We start from the raw sequence: 22,350 nt of genomic DNA, 5'->3' as shown, positions 1-22,350 counted from the left end.
CAACACATGTACAATGCTGAAGTATCTTAAATCAGCATCACCACATTCTCTCCTGCAGTGCCATGAATCAGCACTGATATTCCAAGCTTTTAAAAAAAAACACTGTTGAACCCTGCAGGTTAACAATCTATTAATAAATATACTTAATTTTAACAAATAAGATGATGGAAGTTATCTTGGCTCGAAATATTGCTCTCCACAGATGCTGCCCAGCTTACTGAACATTTCCAACATAACATTTTTAATCTTAAATTTCCAGCATCCACAGTAATTTTCTTTGGTGTTCAGATGAACAAAAGGAGCTTCAACAAAAGAAACCATAAAATCATCCTCTATATTTTGTGTACTTACAATCTGAAAACTTGTTACATGAATGAGACAGATATATCCTGACTTCTAAAACAAAATCTCAGCAGTATCTAAAGTACATGCCTACATTCAGTGGGAGGGCCCAAAAGATGTATTCAGATAAACTCCTAGTCAAGATACTGCAATTCACATCATAGGTAAAACATAAAGTCACTATAATCCTACCAGACGATAGCCCTGCTCTCTCATTAGAGAGAAATGACTTGTAGTGGTTCAGCCTGAGGGTCACCACACCTCAGGTAAGGAGAGAGGTTGTGAAAGAGGGTCCATCATAGAATCATAGGATCCCTACAGTGTGAAAACAGGCAATTTAATCTTAGCGGGACTTATACACTTAATGATAAAGGTCCTAGGGTGTGTTGCTGAACAAAGAGACCTTGGAGTGCAGGTTCATAGCTCCTTGAAAGTGGAGTCGCAGGTAGATAGGATAATGAAGGAGTCATTTGGTATGCTTTCCTTTATCGGTCAGAGTATTGAGTACAGGGGTTGGGAGGTCATGTCGTGGCTGTACGAGACATTGGTTCGACCGCTGTTGGAATATTGCGTGCAATTCTGGTCTCCTTCCTATCGGAAAGATGTTATGAAACTTGAAAGGGTTCAGAAAAGATTTACAAGGATGTTGCCAGGGTTGGAGAATTTGTGTTATAAGGAGAGGCTGAACAGGCTGGGGCTTTTTTCCCTGGAGTATCGGAGGCTGCAGGGTGACCTTATAGAGGTTTACAAAATTATGAGGGGCATGGATAGGATAAATAGACAAAGTCTTTTCCCGGGGGTGGGGGAGTCCAGAACTAGAGGGCATAGGTTTAGGGTGAGAGGGGAAAGATATAAAAGAGACCTAAGGGGCAACTTTTTCATGCAGAGGGTGGTACATATATGGAATGAGCTGCTAGAGGAAGTGATGGAGGCTGGTACAATTGCAACATTTAAAAGGCATGTAGATGGGTATATGAATAGGAAGGGTTTGGAGGGATATGGGCCAGTTGCTGGCAGATGGGACTAGATTGGGTTGGGACAGCTGATCAGCATGGATAGGTTGGACCAAAGGGTCTGTTTCCGTGCTGTACATCTCTATGACTCTATTTGGCCCAACAAAGTCCGCATCGACCTTCCGAAGAGTATCTCACCCAGACCCATTCCCCTACCCTATTACTCTACATTTCCCTGACTAACACACCTAACCTACACACCCCTGAACATTAAGCACATCTTTGGACTGTGGGAGGAAACTAGAGCATGGGAGATGAGAAAGAATGGCGAGGCAATTTTTAGTATCAAGATCAGGTTACTGAATCCATTGTTGGGATGTGGTCATTGTTGCCAATGCCATTACTCTACCTTTGATGAGGTAGTGGTGAGCTAGCTTCTTGAACTGTGGCAGTCCATATGATATAGTAACCCACAATGCTTTAGAGAACGGGAATCCCAGGATTGTGACAGCAGTATAATTCTAAGTAAAGAAGACTTGCCGCTTGGAGTGCAATCTTCGGTATTTGTTCTTGACGATGTAAAAGATTGCAAGTTTGGAAGGTACTGTCCAAGGCACCTTGCCGATTTTCTGCAGTGCCCCTTGTAAACAGTGCACAGTGCTGTCACTGTGCATCAGTGATGAAGGAACTGAGTGCTGAAGTAAGTGAATAGGGTGTGAATTAAACAGGCTGCTTTGTCCTGGATGGTGTCAAGCTTGAGTGTTGTTGGAGCTGCACTCATCGAAACAAGTGGATAGTACTCCATCAAACTCCTGGCTTGTACCTTATAAGTGGTGGACAAGCTTTGAGGAGTCAGGAGGTGAGTCACATAGTGAATGATATTTTGTCCTGTTTATGAAGCATGTCCCCTGGTAATTCTACTTTCTGGAGACTTAGAAATAGTCTCCTTTATTATATTCTCACAACACAGCGAGTGGACAACTTCTGTGACTGCTGTTCAAAGCTAACATCAGGCATTTCCTTTGGTGGTTGCTGCACAAGGTCAAGACTTACAGCCATATGCATAATCAGGTTATATCCATATTTTAAACAAATATGACTTTTATCAGCATGTAGTAAACGCCAACCTATATTTAAAGGTACTAATATTTAACTTAGCAAAATATTAATAAGATTCTTCACAGGATCATCGCAAACACAATTTGATACAAAACCACAAAAGAACGCATTAGGACAAGTGGACTATTAGTTACAGAGTTGATTTAAGGAAAGTATCAAAGAGGGAAAGAGATAAGCAGAGTTTGCGCAGTGTCTGAATAACTGAGGGCAGTGGTGTCAGTAGGAATGGTTAAATTCGGGTGTGTCCAAGCCAGCAGTTGGATCCAGTTTAATCTTATCCCCTTCTTATGTATCTTTTTCAATGGACCATACTGGCAGTGGTAGGGGGAAAAAGATGACAATTAATTACAGGCTTTAACAGTGCTTCACTAATTCAAAGTCAATCACTTCATATGAGCTACAACAGCAACTTAAGTCAATTGGGAACTGAATGGATGAGAGCCAATTCTGAAAGGTCACTGATCTGTGAGTTCTGTTTCTCTATCCACAGATGCAGCCAGACCTGTTGAGAATTTCCAACATTTTCTCTCTTTATTTCAGTCCTCTGTGATCTAGAATATTTTGCACGTGTAGTGCATTTACCCAAGGAACCTAATGCTGATATGGCAGTAATGAATAACAAAGTGTGCATTACCAGTATAGTAAAATAATAGTTGAATATATAATCATACTGAAATCATATGGAATATGAAATCATATTCTCTAAAGCAAGCTACTGAATGCAAATGGAAGAGGTTATTTTGAAATGTGTACAGACTAGTTAGCCAGGATATTGTATTTCATTAATATCAGATCAGAGAATGCAGTTTGACTAGGGAAGCTGGAATTGTTCTCCTAGCACAGAGAAGGTTAAGGGACAATACTGAGTAGTCAAAATTAGAAAGAGTTTTCAAATGGTTTACAAGGAGAAAATGTTTCTAGTGACAGGAGGCTCGTTAACAATCATAGAATGGTTACAGCACTGCTTGTGTTGGTCCTCTGTAAGCACACACTCCTACTCTTTCACCATAGCCTTTCAATTATTTTTAAATAATGAACCATTTCTTTTTTTCAAAAGTCATGTCTCAATCTGCCTCCAGCCATACACTGAGGCAGCCCATTCCAGATCCTAAACACGTGCTGTGTAAAAAAAAAGGAAGATTTTCCTCACGTGATGTTTTGCTGATCACCTTAATTGGAATCTTTAGTTCTCCACCCTTCAGCTAACAGGAACAGTTTATCCTCATCCACTCGTCAATAGCCCTTGTGCTTTTGGTAATCTCTACCAAGTTTCCTCTCAATCCTTCTGCTAACAGGAACAGTTTATCTTCATCTACTCTGTCAATAGCCCTTGTGCTTTTAGTAATCTCTACCAAATTTCCACTCAATCCTCTTCTCCAAGGAGGACAGCCCCAGCTTCTCAAATCTATCCAACATGGCTGATGTTCCCCATTCCAGGTACAATCTTCATGAATTTTTCTCCATCCTCTCTAGTTCCTTGTAAACCTTCATGCCCAGATTATCTCCTGAGGTGGAACAAGTGTTTTACTGGAGTTCTGAAGAAGTCATACCAGACTCAAAATTTTAACTCTGTTTCTCTCTTCACAAGTGTGCCTAGATCTGCTGAATTTCTTCAGCACTCTGCTTTAATGTCAGCTCTCCAGCATCCATGGCATTTTGCTTTGATTCTTCATCACTTCCTTGCTTTGGTACGCAAATCTTCTATCTCTAAAGCTCAGGATCCGGTAAGCCTTATTAAATATTTTTTCAACTAGTTTTGTGCCATTTTTAATGATTTGTGCACACTAATCTGTAAGTTCCTCTGCTCCTGGACCTCTGAGAAATTGTACCCTTTATTTTATGCTGCTGCTCCTTGTACTTCCTGCCAAAATGTATGATCTCACACTAACTTTGAAGTGCAAAGTAAGGACGCAGATTGAAGCTACTTCAGTAAATTACCAGAAGGTGAGGCAACTTTTGATTTTACACAGTGTGCTGTTAGGCTCTGGAATGCACTGCCAAAGGATAATGGAAACAGATGGCAATCTTCATTCAATGCATATACAAGGGAACCTCAATTATCCGAATATCAATTATCTGAATATTGGATTATCCGAAGGAGATCTTGAGGTCCCGATAGAAACATTACATCAAAGAGGTGTTTCGAACACTGATCGCGCCTTTGTTTATAGTGATTAAAGATGAACTCTGCTTACTGAAATGCTACCGAGAACAGTCCTGGACATCGAGGGGAGCCCAGGCACTATCTCCAAATGACTGACCTCCCGCCCTCTCTCTCTCCCCCCACACTTTCCCTGGAGTTCTACACAGGGATGTATCCTAAAGCCCACATCCCCAGATAATCTCTCCAACATTGTCCTGTACGAGGCAAAGGTGGAACCTGTCAAAACGTTGCATAGGTGTGTGTGTGTGTGTACCACTATTTGAAGACTTACCCCCCCTAAAGGCAGCAGCAGTCTTGTTGTTGGTGTCTAGTCCAGCTGCCCCAGAGAGGGGGTGGGGGAAGACTGGGGTGGGGGAGGGAGTGCATGTGGAGCAGGTGGGGTGGCGGGCAGGGGCTCACGCGTGGTGTGCTGCTATCTAATCTCCTGAATGGGGAGCTGACTTAACAGAAAATTCCGAGCCCCAGAGGAAAGCCATTGAATCAAATAATCGAATAATTATCCAAATGAAATATTGCCCGCCCATCTCGTTTGGATAATTGTGGTTCCTCTGTAATGCATTTGATGGCCCTCTTTATAGAACAGGATTCCATATGATTGCAAGCTGAGGTAACTATTATTGGGGTAACTGAGGTAAGTACCATACCAGTATCGGCATACTTCACTGTTCATTACTGCCATGTCAGCTCATTTAGTATTGGGTTCCTTGAATAAACACACTACATTTTATCAGAGCAAATTAATGATGGCACAAAATGCTATAAATACTCAACACCGTGGATAAAGAAACAGAGACAACTTATCAGATCTGGCAGTCATCCATTCAATTCTGAATAGATGTTAATCAACTGTTGATGAAACAGATGAAACATTCAAAAGGGAATTGAAAGGGGATTACTTAGAAATGAAGGAAATCATAAGATTGTTGGAAGACAGGTCATGGGTCTAAGTGGAGAGTTATTTCATTGAGCAATGGGCTGAAGGACCTCCTCCTTTGCTGTATTATTCTTGCTTTATAAATCTATGATATCAGACACATGTTCATGAATGGAGACTTGTATTGTTTAATTAAATTTAAAACAATAAGCACAAAAAAAGTTAATCATTCTGTCAATGTATCAGCAACCCACAGCACACCTACTGCCACCCATCTCAGCCATGATTTGATGTGTTTTCAGGCATTTCACTGCTACATGGAGTACTGGCTGTTAGTGTGAAAGTACTTTACAGGGCTGTGAGTTACATGGTTAAATAAACAAATAAACCATGCTGCAGTTTATGCTGCATTTAAGCCATTCCCATCTTTTCTTATCACTGTACCTATCTATTCCCTCTCTTTCAAATCATTCACCTTAGATTCATACCACTCTGAGTAAAGAAGTTTCTTGTGAATTTCGTTTTGAATTTCTTGGGTACTACCAACACTCCCTCTAGGTTGTGTGGCCAGGAGGTTCCTTGCATGCCAATCATGTGCCAACACACTGGCTTCCACTGCCTTCGGAGGTCCATGCAGCCGATGGAAACCTTTGATCCTGCTTTTGAATGCAAGAAAAAAAAGAGACTCTCTTTGTACCCACACTCTCAAAACCTTTCAGAATGTTAAAGACCCCTATTAGGGGTATCCGTTCATCTGTGAATTTATCGACCAAGCAGCTTTCTAGATCCAGGATGCTTGGGTCATATTTTCAGCCAATGAGGTACTTCTGAAGTTTTGTCGTGCAGGATATGCAGTAGCCAATTTGTGCACAGCAAGCTCTCACAAAGAGGAATGAATTAGGACCAGATCAACTGTTTCACATGTGCTACCTGTGGGATAAATATTGGCAGGACATCAGGATTCCCTCAGTACAATGTAGAGCAATACATGTCTGTGTAGTGAAGAAGATCAATGGGAAGCATAATAGGGGTGTCAAAATCATAAAGGTTCTTGATGGAATAAGTAAAGGAGTGTGATGCCAAATAGTATGCATACAACTCTCATTTGGGGCCTGAACTGTCAACCATCTGATTCAGAGAAAAGAGTACTACCACTAATTAAAAGGAGGTTATAGTATTTGGTAATTTCTAATATCGAACGTGATACGTCCAGTTCAGTCACTTTGTTGCTGAAAAAGTGGAGGCTGATTGAGACACAGGCCCTGACTGATAATTAAAGCACACATTGGACAAGCCATGGACAGAATCATCATCATCACTCCAACGTCTCCCACCCAATGAATCTGGCGAGAGGATGAAAGTATCTTCATGGTTGGGGTCCATACATGGAACCTTGCTGAGTGCTCATCAATCAGATATGTGGACAACCTTCTGTTCGCTACTTACTTCAAGTCAGGTAAAAGTTAACTCTAAAGTTCTTATTCCTGGCATTGTCCCTCCTCAGTGTTCTAACTCTAATCAGCCCTACAACTCTTCAAATCTCTCCTGTCCTCCAGGTTTGGTCACTTATGAATCCGTTCCTCTGGCAGCTCATTCCATACACGTACCACCCCCCCCACCAATTTATTTACACCACCATTGATAACCATGTATTCACCTATCTGAATTGTCAATTCTGGAATTCTGTCCTTGAAAGTATTTGCATTTGAGACACTCCTTGAAACCTAGCTCTCTGACTAAGATTTTGTCCAACTGTCCTAATATCTTCCAAATTGGTCCAGGTCAGGTTTTACTGAAAAGCCACTTGGAGATTTCTATTACATTAATGGTGTTATATAAAAGCAAGTTGTTCTTGTGTAGCACCTGTTTCTTGTCCCTTCAACTAGGATTCTGAGTTAAATAAAGCACTCTCCTTCTGCACACTAAGGTATACCGGTTGTGGTAACTGTGCTGTGAAGACTCCCCATAGAGACATATGGAGCAGCCTGTATTGCTTTTGATTTATTCATTAATAAGGGGTTGCTTTCTTCATGAGGGTTAACTGTTTGCATGCATGATGCCAAATGCAGTGAAATTCACTTAGTCTTTGCACATGGATAGAAATCGTTGGTAGTCCAATGGTTTCCTTTGAGCAGAGAATGTTAAGGGAAAATTTAACAAATGTTCAAATGTGTGAACAGTTTTGATGGAGTAAATTAAAGAAGAAATTACTTCCACCAGCAGGACGGCCCATAACCAATAGACACAGATGCAATATAAAAGTAACACAGGTGTTCTTTTTTTCCTCACAAGGAGTTATGATGATTTGGAACACTTTGCCCAAAAGGATGATGGAAGCAGGCTCAATAGGAATTTTCAAAAAGGAATTAGGTAAATACTGCAATGGGAAAGCTGCATGGCTATAGGTCAAGAGTAGGGCAAGTGGGATTAATTGAATAACTCCCTAACTGATTCTTAAAAACAACTGTTATCTTCAAGAGGAAAGTATTAGTAGCTCTGTCTGCCTCAGGAATCCTTTCTAAGCAGGATCATCTCTCAGGAATCTATCTCAATATTGTTCAGTGACATCTAAATAGATTCCCTCCATGGGTTAAGGTAATGATGTCACGAATGATACCTACATGGACTGGCAACATCAAAAGGAAATCTGGGCTATGCAATCATAACATTTAAATCAAATCACAAGACTTCAATGAAATGCTCATATTAAATTTCTATTTTAGATGAGCATTAAATATACAGCACAGAAACAGGCTACTTGGCCTAACAGGTCCATGTTGTCAGACTGCCTCCATGTCCTCTGCATTTTCACCCTAGCAAGAGAAATGATTCATAGCTTGTTCAACATTTACTAATAAATATATCAGTCAATTCTAGCATTATCCTTGCAAATCTCTTTCTGTGCCTTTTTTCCTATCCCTATGTCCTTATTATGATCATGTAATTGCAATTGTAATTGAACATCTGTTTTAGAATGTAGCTTCATGCACAGTTACTATAAAACAAAACAAAGGAAATGACTGCATGAACTCAATGATGTTCTCATGTTAGAGTAAAAGACTTGCCTTTATATAGCACCTTGCACACACCCACAGGATGCTCCAAAGCATTTTGAAGCCAATGAAACACTTTAGAAGTGAAGTACTGTTGTAATGTCAGACACGCAGCAGGCAATTTGCTCACAATATGTCAAAAAAAGAGTAATGTGTTAACAAGCAGATAATCTACTATTGACATGCTGTTTGAGGGACAAAACACTGGCTCTGATTTTGGTCTCCTCCACAGGTAGAAGTATCTTCTCTATGTCTATCTTGATACAAGAAGAAACCTCTTCTCTTCCAAACAATGGCATGGGAGCTTTTGCATTCACACAGTGGCAAAAAGCAGCTCCGTTTAGGGCCTTCCAAAAGACCCGAAAGTGCAGATTTCCTCCGTTCTGCCCTGGAGTACTTGCTTTCAATTTTGTTCTCAAGTCTTGGAGTGGGAGATGCACTAATAACCTTGTAGCAAGGCAAAACACCGTAGAAAGTGGCACAGGCTGTCATTTGATGACAGCACAATGCAATTCCTGTTATGTGAACTGTGAATCTTGCAACCAGCCCACAGTGAAATATATCCAACTAATGAGAATAAACAGAGTGTAGATAGTCAATGGTTTAATTGCAAATGGTTTAACTGCAGCTACAAACAGGTACTCAGCCATCTCCAGTAGCAATTTCCAGGTTCAATTCATAATTTCTGTTGTTCTGTCAAGCTAACTGGGATCAGGGGTAGGGGAAAATCAAGAACGAGGTACTTTGGCCTAGATAGAGTAAATAATCAATTAGGGTATGCTATTGACTATTATTCAGTTAAGACCATATCTGAACTACATTGCATTGTTCTTGTCTCCATGTTATAGAGAGGATATAGAGGTACTAACTGAAGATCCAATATAAAGGTTTTACAATCCTTGACAATACCAGAGCCAAGGTTCAACAGGGGTGATTTTCTGTAGATGAAGAGAATGCAGAGGCCTGATAGAGATCTTTAGATTTATGAAGGGTTTCACGAAGGAAGACACATAGAAGACATTCCGACTTGGTGGAGGGAACCAAAACCCAGGGCCATAATTATAAGAGAGTCCCTAAATACATCCAAGGAGAACTTCAAGAGAAACTTTGTCTTACCCAGAGAGTGAAGACAATCTGGAACCAGCCACCTAAGGCTAATGTCAAAGTTAATGGGATAGATGAATTATAGAAAAGGTTACATGGATATATGAGGGAGAAAGAAATACAAGAATATGTTGATTGGTTGAGGTGAAGAATGGTGGAGGCTTATGTGGAAGATAAAGACTGGCAAAAGCCAGTTGTGCCAAACGGCCTATTTCAGTGCTGTTCATTCTATTTTAAGTCTGTGCACATTACATGTGGCTGTTGAATGAGGGCAGAAGAGGCCTCAGCTGCGATGTAACCAAAAGAGAGAAAAGAGAACCAGCCTGGTCATACTGACCATTTTAGCTCTTCAGTTATCAGTTATGGTGCAGGCAGACTGTTGATGAATTCTCAGCTATACCACTGAGGAGGCAGTAAGTTCAGGAATAGAGTAGGAGGATACCAATCTAGCTATTGCTCTTTAGACTCAGTATTATTTAGAAATTTGAACAGCCATGATGAGGGTGCACAAAGTGGGGCAAGGAATTTCAAACAGACTTCTGAACAGGTTTCTGCTAACATGATGCTAAATATCCTATTGAATAACAGTGAAGCTCGATGTTTGCTGAATGTGACAGCACCAGTGATTATATTTGATTAGAATCACCGTAAACAGGAGTTCATTTTGTTTAGTTAGTCCAATTAATCACCCCAAACCCATCACGAGTACCATCCCTCTATTCTCCTTCTGTTTCCGCATAGCCCTGCATATCTTTTTTGCCATCTTTTAATATTTATTCAATTCCTTTTTGACAATTACTATTGGATCTGCTTCTATCGCCTATTGAGCCAGCACATTACAGAGCAGGTTGACCCTGTGTAAAACAAACATTCTCCTCATTTCCCCTTTGGCTCTTTTGCGAATAATCACAGATCAGAGTATTCTGATTTGATTTTATTTATTTATTTTCAGGTGTATGTTGTTACAAAATACAGTGAAAACTATTGTACAGTATTGCCATTCACCTGCACTATCTTAAAATGTAGAAAAATAAAACCAAAACATAGAATATAAAAGGTATCAAATTAAATAAGTAAATTAAAAAGTGTTCAACTTTACAGCCCTTCTTGTTAAATGCTCCGTTTTGGGACATGGGCCTATTGACCAGGCATGAGTCGCTGGATTTAAAGTCGCCACTCTTTGGCGCCATCTTGCCTCCACCGAAGCCATCAATCCCACCAGGTACTGCCCTGGCCCAAACTCGACTCCGCTGCCGTCGCGAGCCTGCTTCGTGCCCACCTCACCAATGCTGCAGCTGGCCCATGCCACCAAGTCTCATACTGGGCACATGAATCTGCGCTGGTCAAAGACACTGCCAGGAACACAAACCCACCTCCACCGCAGCAGCCGTGAGCCAGCGATAGGATCTTCTAATTTTTGCAGAAGCCATCAGGAACCGAAATTCTCTCCAACTCTGTCACCACGAGTCTGTGCTGGGCCCATTCGCTGCCAATGCCATCATTGTGACCTAGCTCTTCAACAAGAGGTAAATAAAACAAAAAGGGACAAAAAAACAAGAGAGAGGAAAAAAAACAAGAGAAAAGAAACAAAAAGAAAAGCAGAAGGAGTGGAAGCGTCCTGGGCTCAGTAGCCCTACTCCATCGCCATTTTACTTAAGGTTGTTCCCAAACCTCTTGCCATTGGAAACAGTTTCTCCTCAACTATATGACGAAGATCAATCATGATTTTGAATGTACTCATTAATCTCTTTCCAAGGAGAACAATATCAGTTTCTCCAGTATTTCCAAGTCTTTCATCCCTGGTACCATTCATCAAATTCCTCCGTATCCTGTCTTTAGGCCTTGACATCAAACCTAAACTATGATGGTCAAAATTAGACATACACTCCAGCTAAGGCCAAATCTGTGGTTAATAAAAGGTTAGCATTGCTTTCTTGCCTCAGTTGTTTATCTCTACTTTTTACTCTTCATGCTCTCCAAATACATAGCAGTGAGTGGCACACCTGTTACTTCTTAACTAGTTTTCTGCCCTGTCTCCCTTATAATCGTCACCCTCTACAGATCAATTACACAGCAGGCAATATTTTAAAAAGGAAGCTGGGTTACAATTTCTGCCTCTGAAGAAGTGTTAAGGAGAAAAGTATAATTGGTCTTCGAGCTACTGATTGACCAGCTAAGAATTGTTCGAGGAGAAAGTGAGGACTGCAGATGCTGGAGATCAAAGTTGAAACTTTATTGCTGGAACAGCACAGCAGGTCAGGCAGCATCCAGGGAACAGGAGATTCGACGTTTCGGGCACAGGCCTGAAGAAGGGCCTGTGCCCGAAACGTCGAATCTCCTGTTCCCTGGATGCTGCCTGACCTGCTGTGCTGTTCCAGCAATAAAGTTTCAGCTAAGAATTGTATATTGTTAATTGAATAAAATTAGGTTACTACAAATACACCAGAGCACAACCAAAGCTAAATGGATTAAAATATAAGGAGAAGTTGCATACACTACACTTGCATTTCCTTACAGTATTGAAGATCAAGGAATGGTCTAGTTGAAGCGCTGAAGATGAATAATGGAGTTGAGCGGGTGAATGGAGTGAAACTATGATGGAGTGAGTCAAGAACAAGAGGCTAATACCTAGAACTTGGAACGATTTTGGAATATGTTCAAGTCTTGCACCTATTTTAAGTTACCTGGGGGCTGGGGGGCGGGGGGTGTTGTTTCCTGTGTGTACACTGTTTTTCTCCATGACAACATGTTAATCAATCACAGCCAACTTGTAAAAATATCAGTACCCTTTTCTCCTGTTGTGAGTTTTTGAAATTTGGCATTCTGGCTTTTCATTTTGCACGTTTCAGGACAAAAGCATAAGCATTTCATTTCTCTTTTCAGGAAAATGCAACCTTGTAATGAGAGCATGGTGATTCAGGGGTGATGTCAGGAAGTACATCAACATGCAATGGGGAAGTGTAAACCTGGAATACTCACTCTACCCCTCTAAAAGCTTTTGAGGCTGGGGATCAATTAAAAATTCAAAAGCAGATAGATTTTTGTTAGTCAAGGGTGTTAATAAATAAAAATCCACTACGGATAAACACAAGTAAGATACAAAGTCACCATTGAGGCCCAAGGGGCTCAAATTCCTTCTTCTGCTCCTGTATGTTCTATTGTAATCACTAATGTTCAAGGCACAGAGAAAAGATTTCCAATTTGTATTTTTCTTTGTAGCAGAATCATGGTTAGGATGAGTTTATAATTTACAGACAGAATCATCCCTGGGCAACAGTTTTTGGTTTGTGTGTATTGATGGATCATATTTATTTTTCAATAATAATTAAAATTACACTGATGACAGGCAGCAGGTGCCATCTGAATCATACAGAAAGGAGGAAGATTGAGAGTTGGGAAGAAAAGAGGTTTTTTTTTCAAATTGCTGTTGATTGTCAGAATCAAAGCATTTGGCCAAGATCAGCAAACCACCACCTGCTCCACCAGTCACTGTATTCGGGGATGACAAAGAACAATCAAACCCAATGAGTTGAGAAGGGATACGGGGGGGAGGGGGTGGGTGACAGTAAATGTGATGCTGTGTGGCAGTGCTTCCAACTGCATAGTTGGGTTTTGAGTACATGGAGTAGAGAGTACATCATGGGTTGGGGCTAGGGTGGGTATGTCATGAGAGACAGGTATACCTCAGAGTTTGGCATATGAAATAAAGTGAACATTGATAGGCCAGGATACAAGATAAAGTAGGATCCAGGACATGGATTAAAGTGTAGCATCTGAGCCAAAGTCTACAGCATCATCCGACAGATGTGAGGAACAGAGTTGGAAACTCCTCCCATGTCAGCAGTGAGCTCAATGGGTATCCCACTAGCCTCCAAGATTGTTCGCTGTGGGTTTAAGTCTGGAAATTTGAATACAAAAGCTACATTAATGCTTGAGACCTGTGTGGAAGGAATGCAGCACTGTTAGGGGTGTTATTTGCCAGATGAACATGAAAGCTCAAATAGCACTATTTTGAAGAAAAGCAGAGAAAAGATCTCCCTGGTGATCTGGGCCAATATTTATCCCTCAACTGGAAAAAAAAGATAATCTAGTCATCATCACTTTGCTGTTTACAGAATGCTGCTATGTGCAAATTGTCTGGTGTGTTTCCTCCATTGTAACTTAACTACTCTTCAACTAGCTGTTCATGGGTGTAAAAGGGATTTCATGGAAGATGTGGTATAAATGCAAGTCTCGCGATCATTCTGCCTTCACCTTGTCATCCTCACCCATCAAATCTTCTCAGTCTTCCCTGAGCGAAGCAGCATAGAATGGAGTCTAGTAGCCAACACAAAGTATGAGGGCCGTGCAGATAAATCAAAGCCCATAATAAAGTCAGGCACATGATATACATTCCCCCTTTAAGTATCATATTAAACACTGGCTGATAAGAGACTGAGAGACTTGTGTGGGAAAAGGATAAAATCTGACATAAGTAACTTCTGAGGCTTAAACTGAAGCAGAGACTGGGGTTTTGGTGAAGGGCTGGGTGGAGGAGGGGAGGGGTTTGTGCGGAGGATGGAAGTCAGAATGGCAAAGAATGGAAAATGCCAAGCTATCTTTGTGAAGGAGGGAGGCAGATACCTCCAGAGCAGAATCTTCATGATAGATCCCCTTGAGCAGTACTTTGTAGAGAGAAAGCAGGAAAGGAAATGAAGCCAAACCAAGCTCTATGGAGAGTGAACCAGAAGTGGTGTTGAATAAGGATAAGGATGTCTCTGAAAATGAAGCAGACAGCAGCATGAATTAAAGAATGGAGGAATGCAATCTGAAACTGAAGAGGAGGATTCACAGCTTAACCTTGACAGACTGCAATAGAAGGAATTAAAGAGTGCCAGGCTGAAATAAGTGTGGGGCATCTGAGAGGAGAAAAAGAATATTAGAAGTACTTGGGTGGGGTAGAGTGTGTTTGTCTCTATACATTTTGACCCAGTTGGGCTACTTTTGGACCCAGTAGTTCTGGCACCATATCTTAAAAAATATAAGAAAGACTGCAGCATAAATTTACTGGGATGATTGACTCCAACATGGCATTATGAGAGCAGATTACATAAATCACGGCTTCAGCCCCTTAAATTTTGAAGGTTAAGGGGTGATTTGATGAACATTTCCACGATATTAAAGGAAAAAGAATAGGTAGATACTGTGAAACTATTTCCATTGGTTGAAAAGTCTTGGACTGTGAGAAAAGTGTAAAAATCAGAGAAACACTTTCCAGGAGTAAAATTAGGAAACACTGCACAAAGGATGACAGAGGTTTGGAACTCCCTTGCAAATATGGCTAGGTTGTTTGCTAACTGAAAATCAGAGCAACAGAAATTGTGTGATCCAAAAACTGTCAAGAGATATTGGAACAAAGGTGGGTTTGGGAGTTCGATGTCAATTCCAACAAGATTCCATCGAACAGCAAGACAGACTCGAGGGGCTGAATGGCCTCCTCCTGTTTCTATGTGACATTGCAAATTGAGAAACAGAGGGTTTGGAATAGAGATTGTGGCTGTTGCTAAACCTTTTGGGAAAGTCATGTCTGATTGATTTGCTCTTAGGCAAACCTAACTAGTGCTTTTTGATTTTGCCTTTACTTTTATTTGAAAATCTTTGTTAAGAAGTTGTTGTGGTTCTGTTCGCCGAGCTGGGAATTTGTGTTGCAGACGTTTCGTTCCCTGTCTAGGTGACATTCTCAGTGTTTGGGAGCCTCCTGTGAAGCGCTTCTGTGATCTTTCCTCCGCAATTTGTAGTTGTTTGAATCTGCCGCTTCCGGTTGTCAGTTCCAGCTGTCCGCTGCAGTGGTCGGTATATTGGGTCCAGGTCGATGTGCTTATTGATTGAATCTGTGGATGAGTGCCATGCCTCTAGGAATTCCCTGGCTGTTCTCTGGTTGGCTTGTCCTATAATAGTAGTGTTGTCCCAGTCAAACGGAACATCAACTAGCCACGAAACGACACGACCAGCTATCCTTAGTAGCCACACACGCAGATGACAAGCAACATGAATTTGACTGGGATTCTCCCTTGACCAACAAGGAAGTCAAAGTTCATCAGGCATATACAGGATTGTGGAGTTGTGTCTCATGGAGCCAAATGACTTACTGCTACTCCAAATTCAAATGGTTATCTGAGAAAGGTACATCACGGAATTCCCCACGGGTTGGTTTTAACAGTACTTATTTTCAAATGACATGCGTACACTAATGATCTGGTTATGAATGTAGAAGATGTCACAGAAGTTGGTGATGTGATAAATAGTCAGGAAGGTAGCCTCAGACTATAGGATGGTATTAAAGGACTGATCAGATGAGTTGGGTAGGGCAAATGGAATTTAATTCTGAAAAGTGTGAGGTGATGCATTTTGGGAGGACTAACGAGGTAAGGGAGTATACATTGAATGATAGGACTCTAGAAGGTAAACATGATCAGAAGGACCTTGATGTGCGATATCCATGGATCAATGAAGTCAGGACCAGCAGAAAGAAAGGTGGAAAGAAGGCATTTGGGATATTTGCCCATATTAGTCAAGGCATTAAATTCAAAACAGGGAGGTTATGATGAAGCTGTATACTTTGTTATTGAGGTCATAACTGGAGCACTGTGTGCAGTCTGGTCACCACATCATAAGAAGGACATGCTGCACAAAAGAGGGTGCAGATGCGATTCACCAGGTTGTTGCCTGTGCTGCACTGATCCAGTTATGACGAGACAAGTTTGGGCTGGGATTATTTTCCTTAGAGCAGAGAAGGATTGGGGGGGATGGGGGGGTGGGGGGGGGGGGGGCTGATTGAGGTTACAAACTTCTGAGGGGGCATAGGTAGGGTGGATTATTTCCCCTTAGTAGAAAGGTTAATAGCCACAGAATTATTAAGGCAGTTTTAAAGTAAGGAGCATCTGAATTAGTGGTGCTGCAAAAGCACAGCAGTTCTGGCAGCATCCGAGGAGCAGTAAAATCGATGTTTCAGGCAAAAGCCCTTCATCAGGAATTCCTGATGAAGGGCTTTTGCCTGAAACATCGATTTTACTGCTCCTCGGATGCTGCCAGAACTGCTGTGCTTTTCCAGCACCACTAATCGAGAATTTGGTTTCCAGCACCTGCAGTCATTGTTTTTAACCACCTTAAAGTAAGGAGCAGGAGGTTTGGAGGAGATCTTTTTCATCAAGAAGGTTGTGGGTACCTGGAACTCTGTGGCTGAAAAAGGGTAGCAGAGGCAGGAATCTTCAAGAGACTTGCAAAGTGTTTAGTGAAACACCTGAAATGTTATAGCTATGGGCCAAGTGCTGGAAACTGGGATTAGAAGAGATGGCTTGCATGGACAGGATGGGTCAAAAGGCCTCTTTGCATGCTTTAAAAATTCTGCGGCGCAACTTGTTCTCCATTCACTGATCAATTTTTGCTCATTTTCCAGCACTGCAATTAAAAGATACATCATCACAACCTGGCTCCTACCAAGCAGTGAATCACTTTTGAACTGGAGTCCCCAGCTGTAAAGGAGTGAGATAATAAAGTTGCTCACAGCAAGCTCTGGCAAGGAGCAGCCAAGCACATATGAACCTGCTTTCAAAAAGGTTTGGTTCAAGGGAAAACAGTTGGCCAGACAGAAGTCTCCTGACCCTCCTTTACAACCACCTGAGAGGACAGAGGGGTCAACACAATCTCTCTTTAGTTAGATTTCTCCTTTCTTTTCCCAAATATCACAACCATGATCCAAGATAAAACCGTAATGCAACAAGTGGTCTCCCACTTCAACTTCACAGTGCCAGCCATCGTCTACTGAGCTGTATTTAATGTGAAACCGGAATCCTGACAAAAACCCAAGCCAGCCTGGGACCAACGTAATGCCAGATTTGTTTGATAAGATTTTCAGCGAGACGCGTAGGCAATAAAGAAAAAAAAAGATTGACCCCCCCCCCCCCCCAGAACTTAGCCGTGTGAGTTCAAGAAGTCTCCCGTCGTCACAGGGAGACAAATGCCGTCCAACTGAAGCAGAGAGCTGGGAAATATGAACGGGAACTGCCCTGTCCACCACGTCCTGCGACTGAAGTCCTGAAAAACACACCGTTACTCCAACCCTACTGGTCAACCCTGGAACCCCCGCCTCTGCTATGAATCAAGACACATACAGGACATGGTTGACCATTAAAGAAAGTTTACACAGCATACCCCATCAATCACGAATTCCACTCGTGCTCCGTAAATAAATATAGGTCATTTTTTTAAAAAATAAAATAATTATATACGATTTTACAAAATACATTTCAGAAACCTCGACCTTACGCCCCTCAGTTCGCAGGGAAAAGACTGAATGTCAGTTTACAAATTGCACTTTTTCGGCAGCTTTATTCGATTTTTGGAGTTTTCCGTAACTTTTCAGATTTAAAACAAAATAGGGTTAGTGGTTGTGATTCTTGGCTGGCTCCAGATCGGAAGGAAAAAAGTCTAGAATTCTGTTTTCCAAAGAGCATGCAACAGGATTTTGAGGCGACTCATTGTCCCTAGGCAACAGGATGTTTCACCGTACAGATCCGTCTCTCCTAGTCACTTTGCAGCACTTCTAACGGCAAACGCAAGACATTGTAGAAGGACGCGGTTAAAACCGCACTGGCCACGGAAGGTGTGTGTTTTGAACCTGCACAGGAATGTCCACGAATCATTGTGCCTGCAAAAATCAAAGCTGTCTCCATCCATCCCAGTGTCACACTGATGTTTCTCTTCCCCTTCAAGCAATGACTTGTTAAACAAAGACTAGATCTGCGGGCTGACTTTTGCAAATTTACACTCTCTCTCTCTCTGCTTCCTGGCGCGCCCAGCTCACCTGCTGCTGCTGCTGTTGTGACGGGAGGCCAGACCGTTTCACCGAACCTTGCTTTGAACTCAGCCTCTTCCAGGACTCGGCGAATTTGCCCCGGCTGGACCTGCTCTCCGGCACCTCCTCTCGCACACTGCCCCCCTTCTCCGTCTCGCCCGGGCTCCGCCACTTCTTCTTACTCACTCGCATACTTCCCAGCACTCTTGGTGCAAGAGGTCCTGATCAGGCTAGGAAGCAATGGGAGAGCCACCTCTGTACTGCAAGCATAGTCTCTACCCTGTCTGCCTCACCCACTCTGTCTGTGTTCATCTGCCAATTGGGTAGGGAGGACAGGGTGCTGGAGGGCTCCGCCTTATGTGACAACACAGATGCAGAAGAGGAGGGGGGGGGGGGGTCCTGACACTGTTTCAGAAGCAGTCCAACAGAATTAGAAACATTTACCACTGAGAGGGGGCAAAGGACACTGATGCACACTTTATCCCTTAACCTCACCGATGGAGCTCACCATATAGGTGTGGTTTGCACGTTAGACTGTTACAGACCGAAGCGAGTAAGGAAGGTATTAGATACCAGCCATGTGGATAGGTAGATGGAGTCCTGTTCTTTTTTTGATGCTGTCTTAGACTTCCGCATCCACTCTCCAAACGGTATTAGAGTCTTCGGTCGCGTGGAACATGAATCAACAAAAGAGTTGCATTTATATATCACCTTTTTAGAACCTCAAAACGTTCCCAATGCACTTTTGGAAGGATTGTGATGCAGGAAACCCAACAGGTGATTTACAGACAAGCTCCCACAAACTGCAATGTGACCAACATCAGATAATCTCGGGGGGGGGGGGGGGGGAGGGACACAAAATACTGCAGCTGCTACAAATCTAAAACAGAAACAGATCTCTCTGCTCTGACTCCTCTTCAGTTCTGAAGAATCATGTTGGAGTTGTTATCAGTTTCTCACCACAGATCCTGTCAGACCAGCTGAGTTTCTCCAGCATTTTCTGTTTCTGTTATTTGTTTAGTGATGTTGATTGATGGGACCAACCAGAGCATTGCTGTTCAACACAGCTTAAGTGCTGTTGGACTCACTGACCTGGACCATCATTTTCAAGGTAGGTGGCATGATTTGAGACTCTTCCCAGCTTCCAATGTTTGCTTCTGGAGAGAGTCCCTGTAAAGATTGCATCCTCATTTCTGGGAGTTGGAAGAGTGTGAGCTGCAGTCGGGTCAGCTGATTCTGGGAAGGAGGTTGGAGGCAGCCACAAAAGCTCCTTGCTGCTCTTAAAAAGCCCTACCTCAATGTCGCGAAACTTATCCCAGCTGTAATGATAAAGTAATACCCTCAATCCCCCATCTCCCTCAACCCCAACACACACTTCATGCTCCATCAATGCCACCTTGTGCCCCTTCACCCACCCTGGTCCCTTATGCCACCATGGAATTTAAGCTCATTCCGGCAACGCCTATGGCCCAATGCCAAGATATGCCTGAGACCCAAATCGCCAGACCTATCCATGCCCCTCCACCCATATTCCATGGCCCTTTATGAATCCAAAGCCAAGCTAACACACTTAATTTCATGGACCCAATTAACATTATAGTGATTATATGAAATGTAAAATGAAAGTTTTAAAAATACATTAATTTATTCATAAATTTCCTTTGTGCTAAAAAGATATCCTTATAGTAAAGGACAATAAAATCAGAGACCACTTAAAATATCAAACAACAAGCACTTCAAACCAAGAATGCACAGTGAGGCTTGGCTGAGATTCCAAATGTCCAATAGGCTGTTGAAACACCTGAACCCTAGGGAAAACTTTGTGTACTTAACCAAAATCACAGCATCAGATCCATCAACCAAAACAAATTGAATGCACACAAGATTAAGTGGTTTAAAGAGGTTCTAATGCCTCAGTGGTGCTATTGGCTGCATGGCCATGTAGCACATTTTCTATTGCCTCCCTTCAGATGTTCATTGTTATCATGGTGAGCAGCTGCCTGGCTAATGTGACTCTTGTGCACTCTTCAGGATGGTTGTACATCTCCTTCCAAATGGAAGCAAGCAAAAAGAGCCATCCCCTTCTGCAGGCTGCCGACAACTGCAAGGGCAATTAACAGAATGCATGTAACAGTCAAAAAAACTTATAATGTCACAAAAATCCTCATTTTAATGATGTCCAACTGGTAAATAATGCCAATTCCCTTGCAATGAATGGCAAATGTCCAGGAACTTGCAATAATTTGACACTAAACTAATTCCTATATGAGTAGTTTGGCTGATGAGAAGCGATTAGATTGAAAAGATCTATGTTCTCTCATCGTAGTCATAGTCAATGAGTCATACAGCATGGAAGTAGACCCTTCAGTCCAGCAAGTCCATGCCAACCATATTCCCAAACTAAACCAGTCCCACCTGCCTATGCTTGGCCCAAATCCCTCCAAACCTTTCTATTCATGAACTTATCCAAATGTCTTTTAAACGTTGTAACTGTACCTGCTTTCACCACTTTCTCTGACAGTTCTTACCACACATTATCCACTCTCTGTGTAAAAGAATTGTCCCATGCCCTTTTTAAATCTTTCTCCTCTCACCTTAAAAGTATGCCCACTAGTTTTGAATTCCCCTACCCTAGGGGAAAGATCTGTGTCATTCACCTTATCTATACCCCTCATGATTTTATAAACCTCAATAAGATCACCCCTCAGCTTCCTACACTCCAGTGAAATAAATCCATGCTGTACCAGTCTGTAGTTATATTTCAAATCCTCCATTCCTGGCAATCCTGGTAAATCTTTTATGAATCCTCTCCAGTTTAATAATGTCCATCCTATAACAGGGTGACCAGAACTGGACACAGTACACCAGATGAGGACTCACCAATGTCCTGTACAACCTCAACATGATGTCCCAATTCCTATACTCAAAATGTCTAGAAGATTAAGGTGTGGTCTCATTGAAAATGTATAAAAGGCTTAAAGTGCTTGAAAGGGCTTGTGAGTCCAGAATGAACGGCACATTCTCAGGCTATGGATCTTCTTAACTCTAAAATGCAGCAAATGCTCAATTGTTGAGAATATTCGGAGTGCAATTGACCAATGTTTGGGCACAGAAATAGAATCTGAAGATAGGGTGTTAAAATGGAGTTGATGAAGAAGATCATCAATGATCTCATTGATTGATGTAGCTTGCTGGAGAATCTTGTGACCACTCCAACTTGATTAATTAAGGATCCAGATTATCCTGTGTAGATGTGGCTGAGACTCCATTGAGGTTTCTGCTGGTACTGGACAATAGCAGGCACAATAAGCTTTACCCCTGAAGACGGCACTACTGTATATGGCTGGAATTAATTTAACACTTATTATTCTCCATTCGATATACGTTGTTGTCCTGCTATTACTGGGAGACATTACAGTTCCATTCATGAGATTACAGAACAGTCATGAAATATGTTAGGAAAATAAAAAAAATGGCTGAAACCAGTCTGAGGTGTTTTTATAATCATCATGGGAAAATCATAAACCATATTTACTGAATAACCTCTAAATGAAGAAATTACCAAAAATATTTCACTTTTTTATAGCTTTTATTTTATCACAAATCAGAACCATTGTATATTAAACTAATTAACAGAAAAGTGGTACTTCATTAAAACAGGGGTAGTCAATATGAATGGAATATGCCTTATGCACCTATAAGTGTTCCACTTCAGGATGTATGGTGTCATCTAGGTATACAGTTCCACAATATGCTGTTCTTGATTAATGCAGCGTTGGTCAGGAGTCCGAGTCAACAACAACTTTCACCCATGAGTCTCATCAAAATGATTAGCAACAACAAGCCACAGCTATGTGAACACTCCCTCCCTTGGGTAACAAAGTAGCCCTAATGGGGTAACTTGTCAG

The 22,350-nt window shown here is 41.8% G+C and overlaps 1 protein-coding gene across 2 annotated transcripts in view; it reads right to left on the bottom strand.

Annotated features, from left to right (window-relative positions):
• The window catches only part of trpm3 (transient receptor potential cation channel, subfamily M, member 3), a 489,546-nt gene extending 470,785 nt beyond the window's left edge, over nucleotides 1-18,761 (bottom strand). The window contains exon 1 of one of the 2 annotated variants that reach the window (XM_043716539.1): nucleotides 18,452-18,761. In XM_043716539.1, coding sequence (XP_043572474.1) covers nucleotides 18,452-18,634 — 183 coding nt within the window. In that variant the 5' untranslated portion in view covers nucleotides 18,635-18,761. The remainder of the gene's footprint in view (nucleotides 1-18,451) is intronic. The other variant, XM_043716548.1, reaches the window with a different exon arrangement.
• Nucleotides 18,762-22,350: the final 3,589 nt, after the last annotated feature.

The sequence above is a fragment of the Chiloscyllium plagiosum genome, chromosome 2, assembly GCF_004010195.1.
Source record: "Chiloscyllium plagiosum isolate BGI_BamShark_2017 chromosome 2, ASM401019v2, whole genome shotgun sequence".
In the NCBI taxonomy this organism is placed as follows: Eukaryota; Metazoa; Chordata; class Chondrichthyes; order Orectolobiformes; family Hemiscylliidae; genus Chiloscyllium; species Chiloscyllium plagiosum.
The sequence above is the reverse complement of the archived record's forward strand: the minus strand, read 5'-3'. Positions and strand labels throughout refer to the sequence as shown.